General features: G+C 35.2%; 1 protein-coding gene across 1 annotated transcript in view; it reads left to right on the top strand.

The window, feature by feature from the left end:
- The window catches only part of SCAI (suppressor of cancer cell invasion), a 101,744-nt gene extending 93,160 nt beyond the window's left edge, over positions 1-8,584 (top strand). The window contains exons 15-18 of the mRNA XM_069474663.1: positions 1,195-1,267; positions 4,842-5,015; positions 5,215-5,315; positions 8,438-8,584. Coding sequence (XP_069330764.1) covers positions 1,195-1,267; positions 4,842-5,015; positions 5,215-5,315; positions 8,438-8,584 — 495 coding nt within the window. The remainder of the gene's footprint in view (positions 1-1,194; positions 1,268-4,841; positions 5,016-5,214; positions 5,316-8,437) is intronic.
- Positions 8,585-14,257: the final 5,673 nt, after the last annotated feature.

Genomic DNA, 14,257 nt, shown 5'->3' with positions numbered 1-14,257 from the left:
TCTCGTAGGTTACAAAAATAACATTTTTTCACCACTTCTATTGGTTAATTGTTTACATTTAAATCTTTGATATAATTGAAATTTATCCTCCTGTATGGCCTGAAGTGTGTTTCTAAATGGTGGCTATCCAGTTTTTCTGACCAATTTGAGCTGTCATCTTTATCATATACACAGAAGTCCTAAATGTTTTGGAGTCTAATTCTGGACTTTTTATTCTGTTCCCTTGGTTTTCTGCCTACTCTGTGCTAGTGCTACACATTTTTAATTACTGAGGTTTTAAAGTATATTTTAATATCTGATCAATCTAGTTCCCCTTTTTGCTTTTTTTCAGAATTCTTCTGGCTAATCTCATTTTTCCATATGAACTTTATAATTACCTTTTTCAATTGCAGGGGAAAAAAGTCTGTGCCTGTTTTCACTGAAGTTGGTTTAAGTTTTAATAAATTAGTGTAATGATCTTTTAGAACGAGTTTGTCTCTGAGAACGTAGTATGTCTTCCTATTTGTTCAAGTCTTAATTTTTATCATTTAGGAGTGTTTTAAAGTTACTTTTGTTTATTCATTTACTAAGTTTACTCCTAAGAGGTTTATCTTTCTTTTTGCTTTACCAAACACTTTATGGTTTTACTTCCCATGTAGATCCGCCTTTAGAGACAGAATAACCTTTAGTATGCAAAGAGTGCTCTAGTTTGAGTATCAACTTCTCACTGGAAATTACATATTGACATTCTAGTTTTATACCTCTTTCTTATGGTCCACAATAAGAGATGGATCCAGTCCTCACATACCAGGAAATCAGGTTTTAGAGACTTTAATAGGCTGAAAGCCAGATCCTAGAACCCTGGAAAGTTCACCCTCATATCTACTGGTATAAGTTGCCTGATGGAGAGGCCTCTTAGTGCACAGCCAGATAAACTCTCCCGGCAACACTACAATCATGTGTATCCCTGTATTTTAAAAAGTCAATAGTTCATTTAATAAACTTCACTATTTTAACAGAGAGCCTTTTAAGAAAGCCTGTTATGCATGGTAATTATATGTGAATGGCAGTCTGTTCAGCTGTTACTGATGTTTCTACATCTGCTTATGAGTTAAAGGGCTGAATCTATACACTAATGATGTGCTTTGGAAAATTACTAAGTAACTATCTCTGGTCAAATGTTTAATGGAAGTTTTAAATTCTTATATATTACAGAATTTCACAAACTTGTTTGGACAGCCACTAGTCTGCTTGCTTTCTCCTACAGCATACCCCAAAGCTTTACAAGGTATGTATTGTCATCATCTGTTACATCCGTAGGTTGCAAATAAACACTGTCTACATTTTGAGTAATAATGATCTTTGTTTTTCCCTTTCATAATTGTCACATGTGGATTTATGGTGTTTGTATGGCAGGTGTCACTCTGAAATACCCAGAAACCTTGCCAGCAACCAGACTTCCTTAATGTGCTACCATTAGGCCTTGAGATAATTCATCCCTGAGAAAGAAGTGGTTTTGTCCCTTGCTGTTGGGAAACACATGATTTGTAAATTTTAAAATTTGTTTTACAGGTGTTTGTTTTGATATGCTTGTCATATCCATATAGCATGATTTCTTTCCTATATCTTTAGTTACATATTTTAGGCATCTTTTAAGAGTATAAGATTGCTAGTCTAGGAAACCTCTCAGCCTGTGCCTGAGTTAGGATAACCTAATTGGCACAACTTAAAGAGTTTCTTTTATTTGCATTTTTACCTTGCTGTGTTCTTTTATTTAAAATAAAAGAACCTCTTCTAAGACTGCCAGAGAGACAGATTAGCGTTTTGGCCATTTCTCCAATAGCTGGGAATTGAAAGACTTTTGCCCTTGATGATTTATCCTTAATTAGTAACACATAAAATCTGATTCTAACTCCGAGTCATTTAGTAGGTAAAATACTAAACAAACCTTAACACTGTTTTAGCAGTACTTGTCACTGTTTCACTATCTCCCTGACTGTGAATAGTGCTGATGTCTCTCTGTGGGAGATGGCATTTTACTGCTACTTCCCAGCCAGAAGTCCTGTCTGCTGACATAGTTTGACACAGGAAGTGATGGTCAGCATTTGAATGCCTGAGAGAAGCTGGAGACTTTCACCGTTGTTTTAAGGTAAGTTCTGCTGTTCAACAGGGAAAAGTATGTAGAAATATTAAGTTCATGTATCCAATAGTCAAATTACTAAAGGATAGAACTTACCTTCAAACAACGGTAAAATTCTCCTGCTTTGAGGATTTTGTTATCCTATTTCTTAGCATTTCTAGAAGAATGTAATCCTGTCCAGTTACTTGAGAGTACTTTTTGCTATCAATCTGTCCTTTCATGATGAAGTTTTATTTAAAATTGCATGGTCAAATGGATTAATATCGAGATTATTTGCTCTAAAAGACTATTGTATAGAGGAGAAAAACACAGACAAACTGACTGAATTTGAATCCCGACTTAGCCACTTACTAGCTGTGTGACTTTGGGAAGTTACTCAGCCGTTCTATGCCTCAGTTTCTTCATCTGTCAAATGGAAATAATAATAGTAGCTACCTCATAGAATAATGTCAGGTACATAGGAAGTACTCAATATGTGCTTTCATTATTATTAATATACTTAGTTGTACTATATGTCCTTAACATTTTTTTGTCCAGTATCCTGTCATGCTATAAAGCTTATACTTCTTAACACATTAAATGAATTGTTCAGTTACACAAGGAGATTCAAAATTCTTTTGTGAGAAACATTTTGGGTTTATCCATAGGCATTATTGCTACTTACTCAACCTCTGCAAAAGGGGTTGGCCCTCCATGTGGGCATAAAACTAGCAGATCTGTAAGTAACTGGAATGTCATAGAAGGTTCCTGCACTTCTGGTATCTAAAGCCTATAGTTCTCTCGTTAGCCAAGAGTCACTTCATTTATTCAACAAACATTTATTCAACATTTATTTGTCAGGTATTGTGCTGGGCACTGGAGATAGCACTCTGACCTGAAAAACAGTTATGTTTCTCACACAGCCAAATGTCAAGTAGAAAATATAGGTAACCCAACAGGCAATTACTCTAAGTGTTTCACAGGAGGATGCACAGAACCATGTATGAGGGACTCCTAACCAGCATATGAGGGTGAGAGGAGACGAGATGATGTCTAAAGTGCATTTTAAGAACATGTAGAATTACACGGGCATGGGGCAATGACAGAGCCCGAGAGTGCTCCTGCAGAGAATTTGCATGTGCTGTGGCCCTGAGATAAGAGAGCTTTTGAAACAAATTAAAGTAGTTTCTTCTAGCTCAAGAGTAGAGTTTGGAATTGTGTGACTGAGTTATAAAAAAGCTTTCAAGATTTGTTGATCAATTTAAATGGAGGACAATGAATGGGGTGTGGGTTGAGCAGCCCTCATCCAAAAATCTAAAATCTGAAATGCTTCAAAATGTGAAACTTTTTGAGTGTTAACACGACACCAAAAGTGGAAATTCCACACATAATTATTGAGCACAAACTTTGTTTTATGCACAAAGTATTGTATGAAATTACCTTTAGGTTATGTGGATAAGATATATATGAAATAGAAATTAATTTAGTGTTTAGATTTGGGACCCATTCCCAAGATATCTCCTTATGTATATGCAAATATTCCAAAACCCAAAATCTGAAACATTTCTGGTTCCAAGCATCTTGCATAAGGGATACTCAACTTGTACCATCAAAAAAGATTTTAAACAGAGGAGTAGCATGAAGGAGCATTCAGTTAATCTCTTAAAGAACAAATTGGGTGGGACATGGATGGGAACAGGGTGATGGTGGTGGCTGGAGCTAGGACAGTAACTGGGTATCTGGCTTGAAAAGATACTGAGCCAATAGAACCAGTGGGACTTGGTGGTGGACTGACAAGGTGTGGGGAGGAAGGCAGGAATGAACTTGCAGGTTTCTGGCCGAGGTGCTACTGGATGAGAAGCATATGTGTAGAGAACAAAAAGGGAAAGAATTTGCTTTCAGTTGTTGCTGTATTAAGTTTGAGGTGCCTTTGAGACTTGGATTGAATATAGTAGCCTAGAGCAACACTGTCCAATAAAAATATAGTGTTTCAAATACGTAATTTTTTATTTTTTAGTGCCCAAATTTTAAAGTAACAACAGGGGGGTGGGGGAGGAAAAGAAAAGAAAAAAGTAAAAAGAAACAGGTAAAATTAGTGTTGACAATAGATCTTCTTGTACTGAGGCTTTGAAATCCAGTGTGTATTTTACTCTTCATAGTGTGTCTCAGTGTGTGCCAGTCGCATTTTAAGTGTGCAGTAGCTACTGCACTACAGCACAGGGCTAGGCCTAAGGAATCCAATCTAGGCTGCAGAGAGGGAATTAGGAATCAGTAGGCATATAAATGGTAATACCATGAGAGTAGGAGAGATCAGTTATGGGAAGGGCCAAAGAAAGAAAATATTCATATGTAAGGAATAGGCAGAGAAAGAGCAACTAATAAAGGATAATGGAAAAGATTGGCAATTCTACTACACGTCAGAGAATTCTATCATTGATAGCCTTTGATCCAACACTTGCCATATTTGGGTGAAATTTGTTAGTTGGGGGGTAAAAACTGGTAAGGACTATGTTCATTTTCATTTCTCTTAAGTTTACTGGACCCTCTTTTAAGTTTGTTCAGCAGAAAGCAACATACCTGGTATGTGTTTTTGTAGCTTCATGTAGAGTCTGCATTGTTGAATTATGCTTTAATGATACAGCTTTAATTTTATACATTATCAGCATATTAAAATGTTCCTCATGTGTATCCCTTATTTTTTGCAAAACTATTGTCTATATATATAACATGTTTGTTATTACAGATCAATCTCAACGGGGTAGCCTCTTCACTCTCTTTTTGAACAATCCTCTAATGGCCTTCCTATTTGTCTCTGGATTGTCAAGCATGCGTAGAGGCCTGTGGGAAAAATGTCAAGAATATCTTCGAAAAATCAACCGCGATATTGCCCAGCTACTGACCCATTCACGTTCAATAGGTACCCTCCTAATCTAACTGCACACTTAACAGAATGTCCTATAATGGCTTAAAATGGTGACATATTTTAAATTGTTTGAATTTTTAAAGGTATTTGTACCAGACAGGAAAGTTGAGAAAACTTTCCTAAAGTTTCCTTCCCTTTGAAATGTGATCTCGATGTGGGCATCCCGTTACTGTCACCTTTCTCCTCTTTGCAGATCAGGCATTTCTCCAGTTTTTTGGAGATGAATTTCTTCGCTTACTTCTCACAAGATTTATTTTTTGTTCAGCCACCATGAGGATGCACAAGATTTTTCGGGTATGTAAAGAATATTATTGATTGATTGATTGATTGATTGTTTTTGAGAGACAGGGTCTTGCTCTGTCACCCAAGCTAGAGTATAGTAACATGATCATAATCTCACTGTAACCTCGAGTCCTGGGCTCAAGCTATCCTCCCCCCTTGGCTTCCCAAAGTGCCAGAATTACAGGCATGAAAAGGAAAATTATTAAAGACCAATTTTATCATTTTAGATATTTAAGAATCATGTGTTACATTTTACCTATATTAATAGATCTAAAATAATATTTACAAATGCATAGGTAAAGTATAAAGATTAATAATGTTAAGGCACATCTGAATGCCTAGCCCCCTGTTTAAGTAGGATATTTATTTTCTTTACCTTTAAGGGCCTTCTGTAGATCCTCCCTGATCCTATCTCCCTCTCAAATGAAACTGACCTCCTGAATTTTATAATTATCGTTCACTTTTTTTATAGTTTTGCCACATGTATTTGTATTTCTAAACAACATATCAATGGATCTATATTGTATGTATTCTTCTACAACTTGCTTTTTTCCAATCAATATTATATTCTTGAGAGTGAGCCACATTGATGACTATAACCTTCTCCATTCATTTTGTTTAACTATATAATACTGGGCATTATTTGACTATATATCACAAATTACTTATCCGTTCTACTGATAATGGACATTTGAGTTATTTCCAGCTTTTATTATATAAACAATACCTGTTTATATATTCATGTGAAATTCATGTATGAGTTTCCTGGTACACATATATTAGATTTCTTCTGGGGAATACACCTAATAGTGGAATTGCAAGGTCAGAAGATATAAGCATATTTAACTTTACTAGGTAATGCCAAACTGTTTTCCAAAATGGTTGTATCAGTTTACATTCCACCATTGAAGATGCCATCGTTGTTATAGAAAAAGCTGTGAAAGCCATCAGCCTGAGACAGTATATTCCCACTAGAGAAAACTGTGTCTAGATGTTGCGCATGACTTTACAGTATTAACCACAAAGCCAGTCAACAAAATCATGAGATTGTGGAGGTGGCAAAAAAAGGTGGGGGATGAAGAGTTCCGAGTTATGGATCTTGGAGAAATTCCAGAGCTAATAGATATCACACCAGAGGAATTAACAGATGACTAGATGGAGACGAGTACTTCTGAACCAGTGTCAGACAATGAGGAAGAATACATAGAAGAAGCAGTGCCAGAAAACAAATTAAAATTAGATAGTCTGGTAGAGGGTTGCAATTATTCAAGACTTGGCTTTTGACTTATATGACACGGACACTTCTGTGATATGGGCACTGAAACTAAAGCAAATGGTGGAAGAAGGACTAGTAGCAGATAGAAATATTTTTGGGGAAATGAGAAAGCAAAAAAGTTGGAGAGAAATTTTGATGTGTTTCTGTAAAGTTACACTGAGTGTGCCTGCTTCTCCTGCCTCCCTTCCAGCTCTGCCACCCCTGAGACAGCAAGACCAACCCTTCCTCTTCTTCCTCCTCCTTAGCCTACTCAATGTGAAAAGACCACAATGAAGACCTTTCTGATGATCCACTTCCACTTTTGTTCAGGCTGGTCCTGAACTCCTGAGCTCAAGCAGTCCTCCCTCCTTAGACTCCCAGAGTGCTAGGATTACCCCGGCCTGAAGTCTCTTTTATATATCTTCTATTTCAACAAATATTTTCTACTGTGGAAGATATTTGATCGGAACTCAAACATCTCCCAGCCTGGTGTGAGCTGAGAGAATTGTTTAGCTTATAGTCCTGCAGTAGTTCTTGGTGTTTTGTTTTGTTTTGTTTTTTCCTTTTTAAGGGCTTTTGAATATTTTCTTTTTGTCACTTCCCTTAGTATTTAGTGTGGTAAAATAAAAATTTCATATTTGTAATGTGTAATCAGTGAGCTCTACAGGCAGAGAGAGACACAAGTGACATTTGAATATATGAACTGTCATGTGAATTACATAGCAAAGCAGCAACTTACTTCTTCAGGAAGTTTTTACTATGAGGCAAAATTATAGTTTGTAGAACTTACCAAATGAAGAAGAATTTCCAAATGAGAATTACTTGATTCTTGAAACTGTCTCCTTTTGTTTCCATATGAAATTTTTTTGTTTTCTTTTATTCCTTTTTTGCCTATTTTTTTCCTCCCTGATTTTTCTTCACCCTTTTTAGCACTGCCTTAGCTCTTTTTCACTGTCTTTGCTAATATTCTTAGAATTCTCATCCATTTTCATGGCTTCACTATTTATCTCCATAAAGATTATATCATCGTTTATATTACTCCTCAAACTTGTCTTCTGAGATACAGCCGTGAATTTTCAAATTCTGGTGGAGGGACAGTTCTATCAGTATTACCCTATTATCTCAGTAAAATATACCTAAAACGTGAGGCCTTATACTCTTCCCAAATTATCTCATCCTTTACCTCCCTTTTTGTCTCAGTAGCTTTCAATTCTTCTGTCATCGTGCATTCCTGGAATCTCACAGTTATTTTTGATATCTCTTTCTCCTATAATGAATTGCCAAGGCCCATTAATTTGTCCTTTCTAATGCTTCCTGTGTCTTTCCTTTATGTTCATTTCCAACGCAACGTCTATTTATTCATTTAACAGATAATTGTTGACATTCTCTATGTGCTAGGATTCCCCCCCAGTAAGCATGAATTTTTATGGTTTCCACATGATACAGTATAGTGCATGGCAACAATAAGCCTCAGTAAACATTTGTGGAATAACTCACTAAATGAATACATTAAGTTGAACCTTGTGAAACTGTCGTTTTTAGAGGTCAAAATGATCAAATGTCAGCGATTCAGTATTCAACAAATATATTAACAATAAGAATCACACCAATATAGGCCAGATCCAATGGCTCACACCTATAATCCCAAAGCTTTGGGAGGGTGAAGTGGGAGGATTGCTTGAGCCTAGGAGTTCGAGACCAGCCTTGGCAGCATGGCAAGACCCCATCGCTGAAAAAAAAATTTTTTTTAAAAGAAGAATCACACCAATATAAAGGAAGAATATATACGTTAAGTTACTCCTTAATGCTGTACCAATGTTGTATAAAATTTTCTCTCATTAGACTACAAAAGTTGACTTTTCTCTCTTTTGCCTTCCAGGAAACACGAAATTATCCAGAATCATATCCACAACTGCCAAGGGATGAAACAGTAGAGAATCCTCATCTCCAGAAGCACATTTTGGAATTAGCATCCATTCTGGATGTTCGAAACGTGTTCTTTGAGAATACCATAGATGACTATTAAAACAAAAATTCTCTTGAAACAATTTTTCATTTTCCACAGATTTTAAATGGTGCAGTTTTCTAATGTGATAACAGACACATAGTGGTGTTACGTAGTTTTTATTTTTTAATTTAAGACCACCATTTTAAAAACAAACTGAAAAAAATGTTCAAACTTTTAGGGTAACTGTTTTAAAATGCAATCTTTCAGGTCTTTTAAAATCTCAATTAATCTTGGAATTTTTATTTTTTGATTTTGAGGTGTAGATACTTACCTTCACCATCTAATCTTATAAGGTCAAATAGTCACCATTCTCACCCTGAGAGGAGTAAATTGTTTATTTTTGTATAATGAGGTAAATCCAACTCTTATACTTGGAGATCAGTTAAATGTCTGGGTTTGGAAAATATGTAATTATTCATAATGATGAAACTAGCCACCATGGACTGTTGAAAATCAAGAACAGAGTCCCTCCATAATATTTCTTTTCATTCCAAGTTAGTTGGTAGAAAAATGTGTGATTCCTTGAGGCATGATCAGGACAGATCTTGAAATCCTTTTTTAAGTACTCTCAATTTCAGAAACCATGTAAGATTGATTTGCATCTGAAAGCTAGATATTTAATTGGGGGCTTAAGATGGTAAATATTACTTGGAATGTCTGAGTCCTGTGTTTCCATGAGATTTGTTTGTGTATTTTGTTTTCTTTGTAGTCCTCGATTGATGGAAATGAAAAAGGAAACACTTAAATATTTCAGTCAAAAAATCAGGTTGTTGGTTTCATAAGACAGTGTCTTCAGTTGGAATTCTATTTAAACTCTTAGCTTATGAGATCAAGTTTAAAGACTGTCTGGATTGACCTCTGTGACATAAAGGACAGAATTCTTAATCTTTTTGCCTAGTTCAAATTTATGAGACTTAAAAGTCAGAGATTTTATTAATTTAGGTTGGGGGTAACTGGCTGTTATGAAACTGAAAATGTAAGTTGATTTTGCATTGACAATTTGGAAATAAGATTTGTTAAAATTCCCTGTATTTAGTATTTTATAGTCATGCACAAATTTTTTATTATTTTATATAGTACTCAGTGTATAACATAAAGATCTTTGTGGGTTTCTTCCCTGTCATCCCCTTAATAATTTCAGTCCCTGGCTATGAGGATTCCCCCCCTTTTTTGCTTGCACAGCATTCTAGTTCAGAAATCTGTGAACGAAAAGGCCTCTACCTAATTTTCTGTGCAGGCTCACACTCTACCCCTGGCAGTCCCAGGGGAAATGATGTGATTGTTTTTGGTATCTCTTTCCTATGTCCCCAGGGAAATTTTTTGTAATATTTAACTTGGTTTTCATTTCTGGCACAGAGACTAATTTGGGTCTAAATTATTCCCATTCAATTTTTCATCTAAAGTCTGAAATTTATTGTTCTTGGGTTTGGGGACTTTGGGGTGTTTTGTTTACTTTTAAAAAATATTTTTGTTGGTTCTTTCAAACAGTTTCTTTGCTAGTTGGTTGCCTACATTTTCAGATAAAGATTGCATTCCTTTTTTTTCAGTCATTAATACACTTCATAGCTTTCCTTTCATAACAGTGTTCATCTGAACTACAGAAATAGACTGTTTTTAGTTATCTGACCTTTTGTTTCAATTCCCCTGAAGTCCTGTACCAGTTTTACTCTCACCAACACAGATTTTCCTGTTCTCTAATTTTTAAAATAGTATTTATTGTCCTGAGCTTTATCATCACCTGTTAAGCATAAAGAACACTGGTCTGAGGACTAGGAGACCTGAGTCCTAATCCTGGCTTTCTTGGTAACTAGTGTTGGGACCTTTGACAAGTGTCTTCATGTCTCTGCTTGTTAGTGCTCTCATCTGTAAAATGAAGGGATTGGTCCAAGGTCCTTTTCAACTCTATGATTATAATTTGGATTCGTTTCCAAAAATACTGATTTTCCTATCCCTGCCACCAGGAAAACTAGTTACCCTCTTTTTAGGGTATGTAACGTTTTCTTTTCTAAATCATATTTACTTCAGTTTTGTTCAAGAAAATAATCTAGGATCCACTTAGCTGTTTTAGAAACTAGTTCAGAGAAAGACTCACCTGAAGAAATTAGAGCTTTTATGATTAAAAACATGGTTGTCTAACAAGGGGTCTTAGAAATCACAACTAAGATAGTAATGTAATTCCTTACTGGTAGTGGACTGAAGTGATCTTGAATCTTCAAAGAGAGAAAAACTGTGCTAGAAAATCCTAAATGATTGTTTCATTTATGCCTTAAACAAAATATGTGTTGAACAACCACTATACTCTATAGATTTTCTTCTGGGCACTGGGGATGCAAACAAAGTAGACTTAAAAATCCTTGTGATCATGAAGCTTACATTGTATTATAGTAGGAAGAGTAAGGCAACAAATATAAGTAATTAAATTTATGTTAGAAAATGATAAGTAGGATGGAGAAAATGTAGAGGATGGGTAAGGGAGATCTTTTTTTTTTTTTTTTTTTTTTTAGAGAAGAACAATATTTAAAAGAGTGATCAAGCTGGTCACAGTGGTGTGTCCTATAGTCCCAGCTACTTGGGAGACTGAGACAGGAGGATCACTTGAACCCAGAGTTTGAGGCCAGTCTTGGCAACATAGTGAGACCCCTCTCTAAAAAAGAAAGAAAGAAAAAATAGTCACCAGGTTAGGGTTCATAGGGAAGGTCACATTTGCACAAACACTTTGTGTTTGTTTTTTTCTTTACTTTCTTTACTTTTTGTCATGAAAGTTTTAAACATACACAGAGTTTAACGAATGCTTCTTGTATCTTTCACCCAGCTTCTACATTTTAAAGTATTACTTTAATCGAGGAAGAAGAAATGTAAAAGGACAATCACTCGATGGGCTTGAGGTTACAGTAGCAAAGAATCTCATTTTTCTAAATGCATACCAATACCCCCGTTATAAAAATGTTAAACTCTATTTATTTAATTTTAGAATTCATAAAAATTTAAATCTTAGAACGAAAAATGAAGCAAAACAATGGGAAGGGGCACTTCTCTGTTTTCAAATTGCACAAACTCTCCCTGGAGATTCTGATAGTGTCTCATCTCCCTTAAGAATCACTATAAACAAAATAAAAAGTGTAACATTAGAAGAAGTCAGTTACACACAAAACAAAATGAAGCACAATGGAATTTTCCCTTTCGTTATCTCTGTATTTCTGAAATTGGTGAAGCAACTATCTTCCCGATTTTACAGAAAAGAAAGCTGAGACCCAAAAAGCTATTCAAAGTGATAAAAGCTAGAACTAAAACTCATATCTCCTAATCTCAGCCCAGTCTTCTCTACTGAAAGCTCAGACTGCTTTCTATAATGAACAAGAAAATGTTCTATAACAAACAAAAAAATGTTTAATAATAAACAAGAAAAAATAACTAGAGATTTATATAATAATTGGCACAAAAGCTTATGGTATTTTTTTCTGTATCAGATTTGGAAAACAGTGAATCAGTCAGCCCTAGAAAATTCTTATTAATTATAAAAATCTGTAAGTTAGTCATTTTATCTTTTATTTTAGCCAGGATGTATTCTTTCTCTGTGTGTGTGTGTGTGTATGTGTGTGTGTTTATCCTAGAAAGTGGTGCTCTCATAACCCCTCAAAGCACAGAATTTATTGTACCCTTTATATTTTTACCAAATTGAAATATGTCAAGATTATAGAAGCAAAGTGCAATCCAGTTGTGGCTGAGTTTTCCTAATATAAATCTGGGTTCCCCCCCCCCCCCACACACACACTTCTGGCTACTGCCCTTCATTTTCTTGGTGCAATAGAATCCCTGAACCAGATTAGGTGGTAATGGTACTGAACTTAGTCAAGGTAAGGGGACAAGTGACAAATCAGATTTATGTATTAATTATATAACTTTCTTTAACATTATTCTCCAAACTTAATCTCTGACCTTAATCTCTGTGTGATTAGTAACATTCTGTCTCTGAGAAGCAGTTTGGACCCCGGCGAAAAATCTTGTATATATAGTTATTCATGGGGACTTGTTATCAGCCTGATATACAGAGAACATTCTGGACTGGAAATGTAGTAAGGTGCCATGGTCTGCTAACTTGGCTACTGCCAGTGATTCAGAACCACCTCCTCACCCTAAGTGAGTAAAAGATTTGATATGAATACGAATGCTATGAATCTCCTGGTGATATTTTGGGTGTGTATGTTCCTGTGTGTATGTTTGGAGAATATAAAGGGTATTTTCATTGAGGGCTCTTTTGTTGACCTTATTTATTTGAAATTCTTATTTTATTTGTAATAGCATATGTATATTTTTGTGATGCTAAATGCAATCTGTGTATAATTTTTGTATATATGTGTACATATTTGTAAATATGTTGGTATGCAATGATACAGTATGTGTATATTATATACCCATACCCATTGTGGGCTGAATTTATTTAAGTTCTGTGAGGACATCCTAGTGGCATTGTTCATGCTGCTGTAATTAGGTTGTGAGTGTATCTCATTCATGAGCCTCTATTTTGAGGGGCTTGTGTTTGGATAAAATGGACTAATTTGGAGTTGAAATTAGAATATGAAGATCTTAACAGAAAGCTGGACATTCTTAGCTTTAAAATCATCTGCAAATTTTTATTTAAACTGATGAAAAATTAGCGGTACAAACCTGAAAAACCTAAGTATGTGAAAATGAGACACCAGCAGATTCTTAAGCTATATTAGTCCTTTATTTTCTTGACCCATATTATTACCGAGTTGTCAATTATTTATATTGGGACCTAATCAAGGGACTTCGGGAAAAGTTACTTTGATCACATTTAAAAATAGATAAGAAAATGTCTATTAAATGGGGGAAATATGTTCCCAGTTGTCATTTCAATACCTGATACTAAATTTTGGAACAGTTTTTTTGTCAGTGCGCCTCTTTTTATATGTGTCTCTGTGAGGCAGAAAAGGGGGCAGTAGCCAAGGGAAGGCCTAACCAAAGTAGGGTAGGATTTAATGAGGTTGTTAATCTGTATATTTGCAGCAGCTGTGATTAATTTACTCCTGTCTTGGCATTTCTGACTATAGATTTTTCTTATTGGAATTTCTTATCAAAGATGAGTATTGCTCATCTGAGAAAATGCTTCCAGTGAATAAAATGCCTCCAATTATATTGCTGTGTCTCTGTGAGACCACTTGTGTTCTGCAAGTTGATGATATATTCACACATGAAGTAGAATTCTTAATATTAGATGCATGGTGTGCTATAAAAATTTGGGCCTTCAAACCTCTCCAGAGGATGGTACGGTTGGGGAGGATAAGAGGATAGTAAATATGTGCAGTGCCAGTTTGTGAACCTATGGAATATCAATGAGTATCAATGTTCGATTACTCCTGTCATCATTGACATGTGTATTTGCATGAAAGAGTGTAGGAGATGTTTAATATACACTTGAATACATTCACTGCAGAAATTAAATAGAGGTTATTTTTGCATGACAAAATATAACTGCAAAGCAACTTTTTACCTCATTGTTCTTCAGAAGATTAAATCTCTGATCCAACATTAAATTGTCTTGAAATAGAGAAATTAGTTCAGGAGTCAGTTTTACCACCCCAAAAATGTTATATTTGCCACTTCATTGTATTTTTAATAAAACAGCCAACTATTCATAACACTTTTCAATTACAGTATCAAATTTTAAAA

Source organism: Eulemur rufifrons, chromosome 7 (assembly GCF_041146395.1).
Source record: "Eulemur rufifrons isolate Redbay chromosome 7, OSU_ERuf_1, whole genome shotgun sequence".
In the NCBI taxonomy this organism is placed as follows: Eukaryota; Metazoa; Chordata; class Mammalia; order Primates; family Lemuridae; genus Eulemur; species Eulemur rufifrons.
The sequence above is the reverse complement of the archived record's forward strand: the minus strand, read 5'-3'. Positions and strand labels throughout refer to the sequence as shown.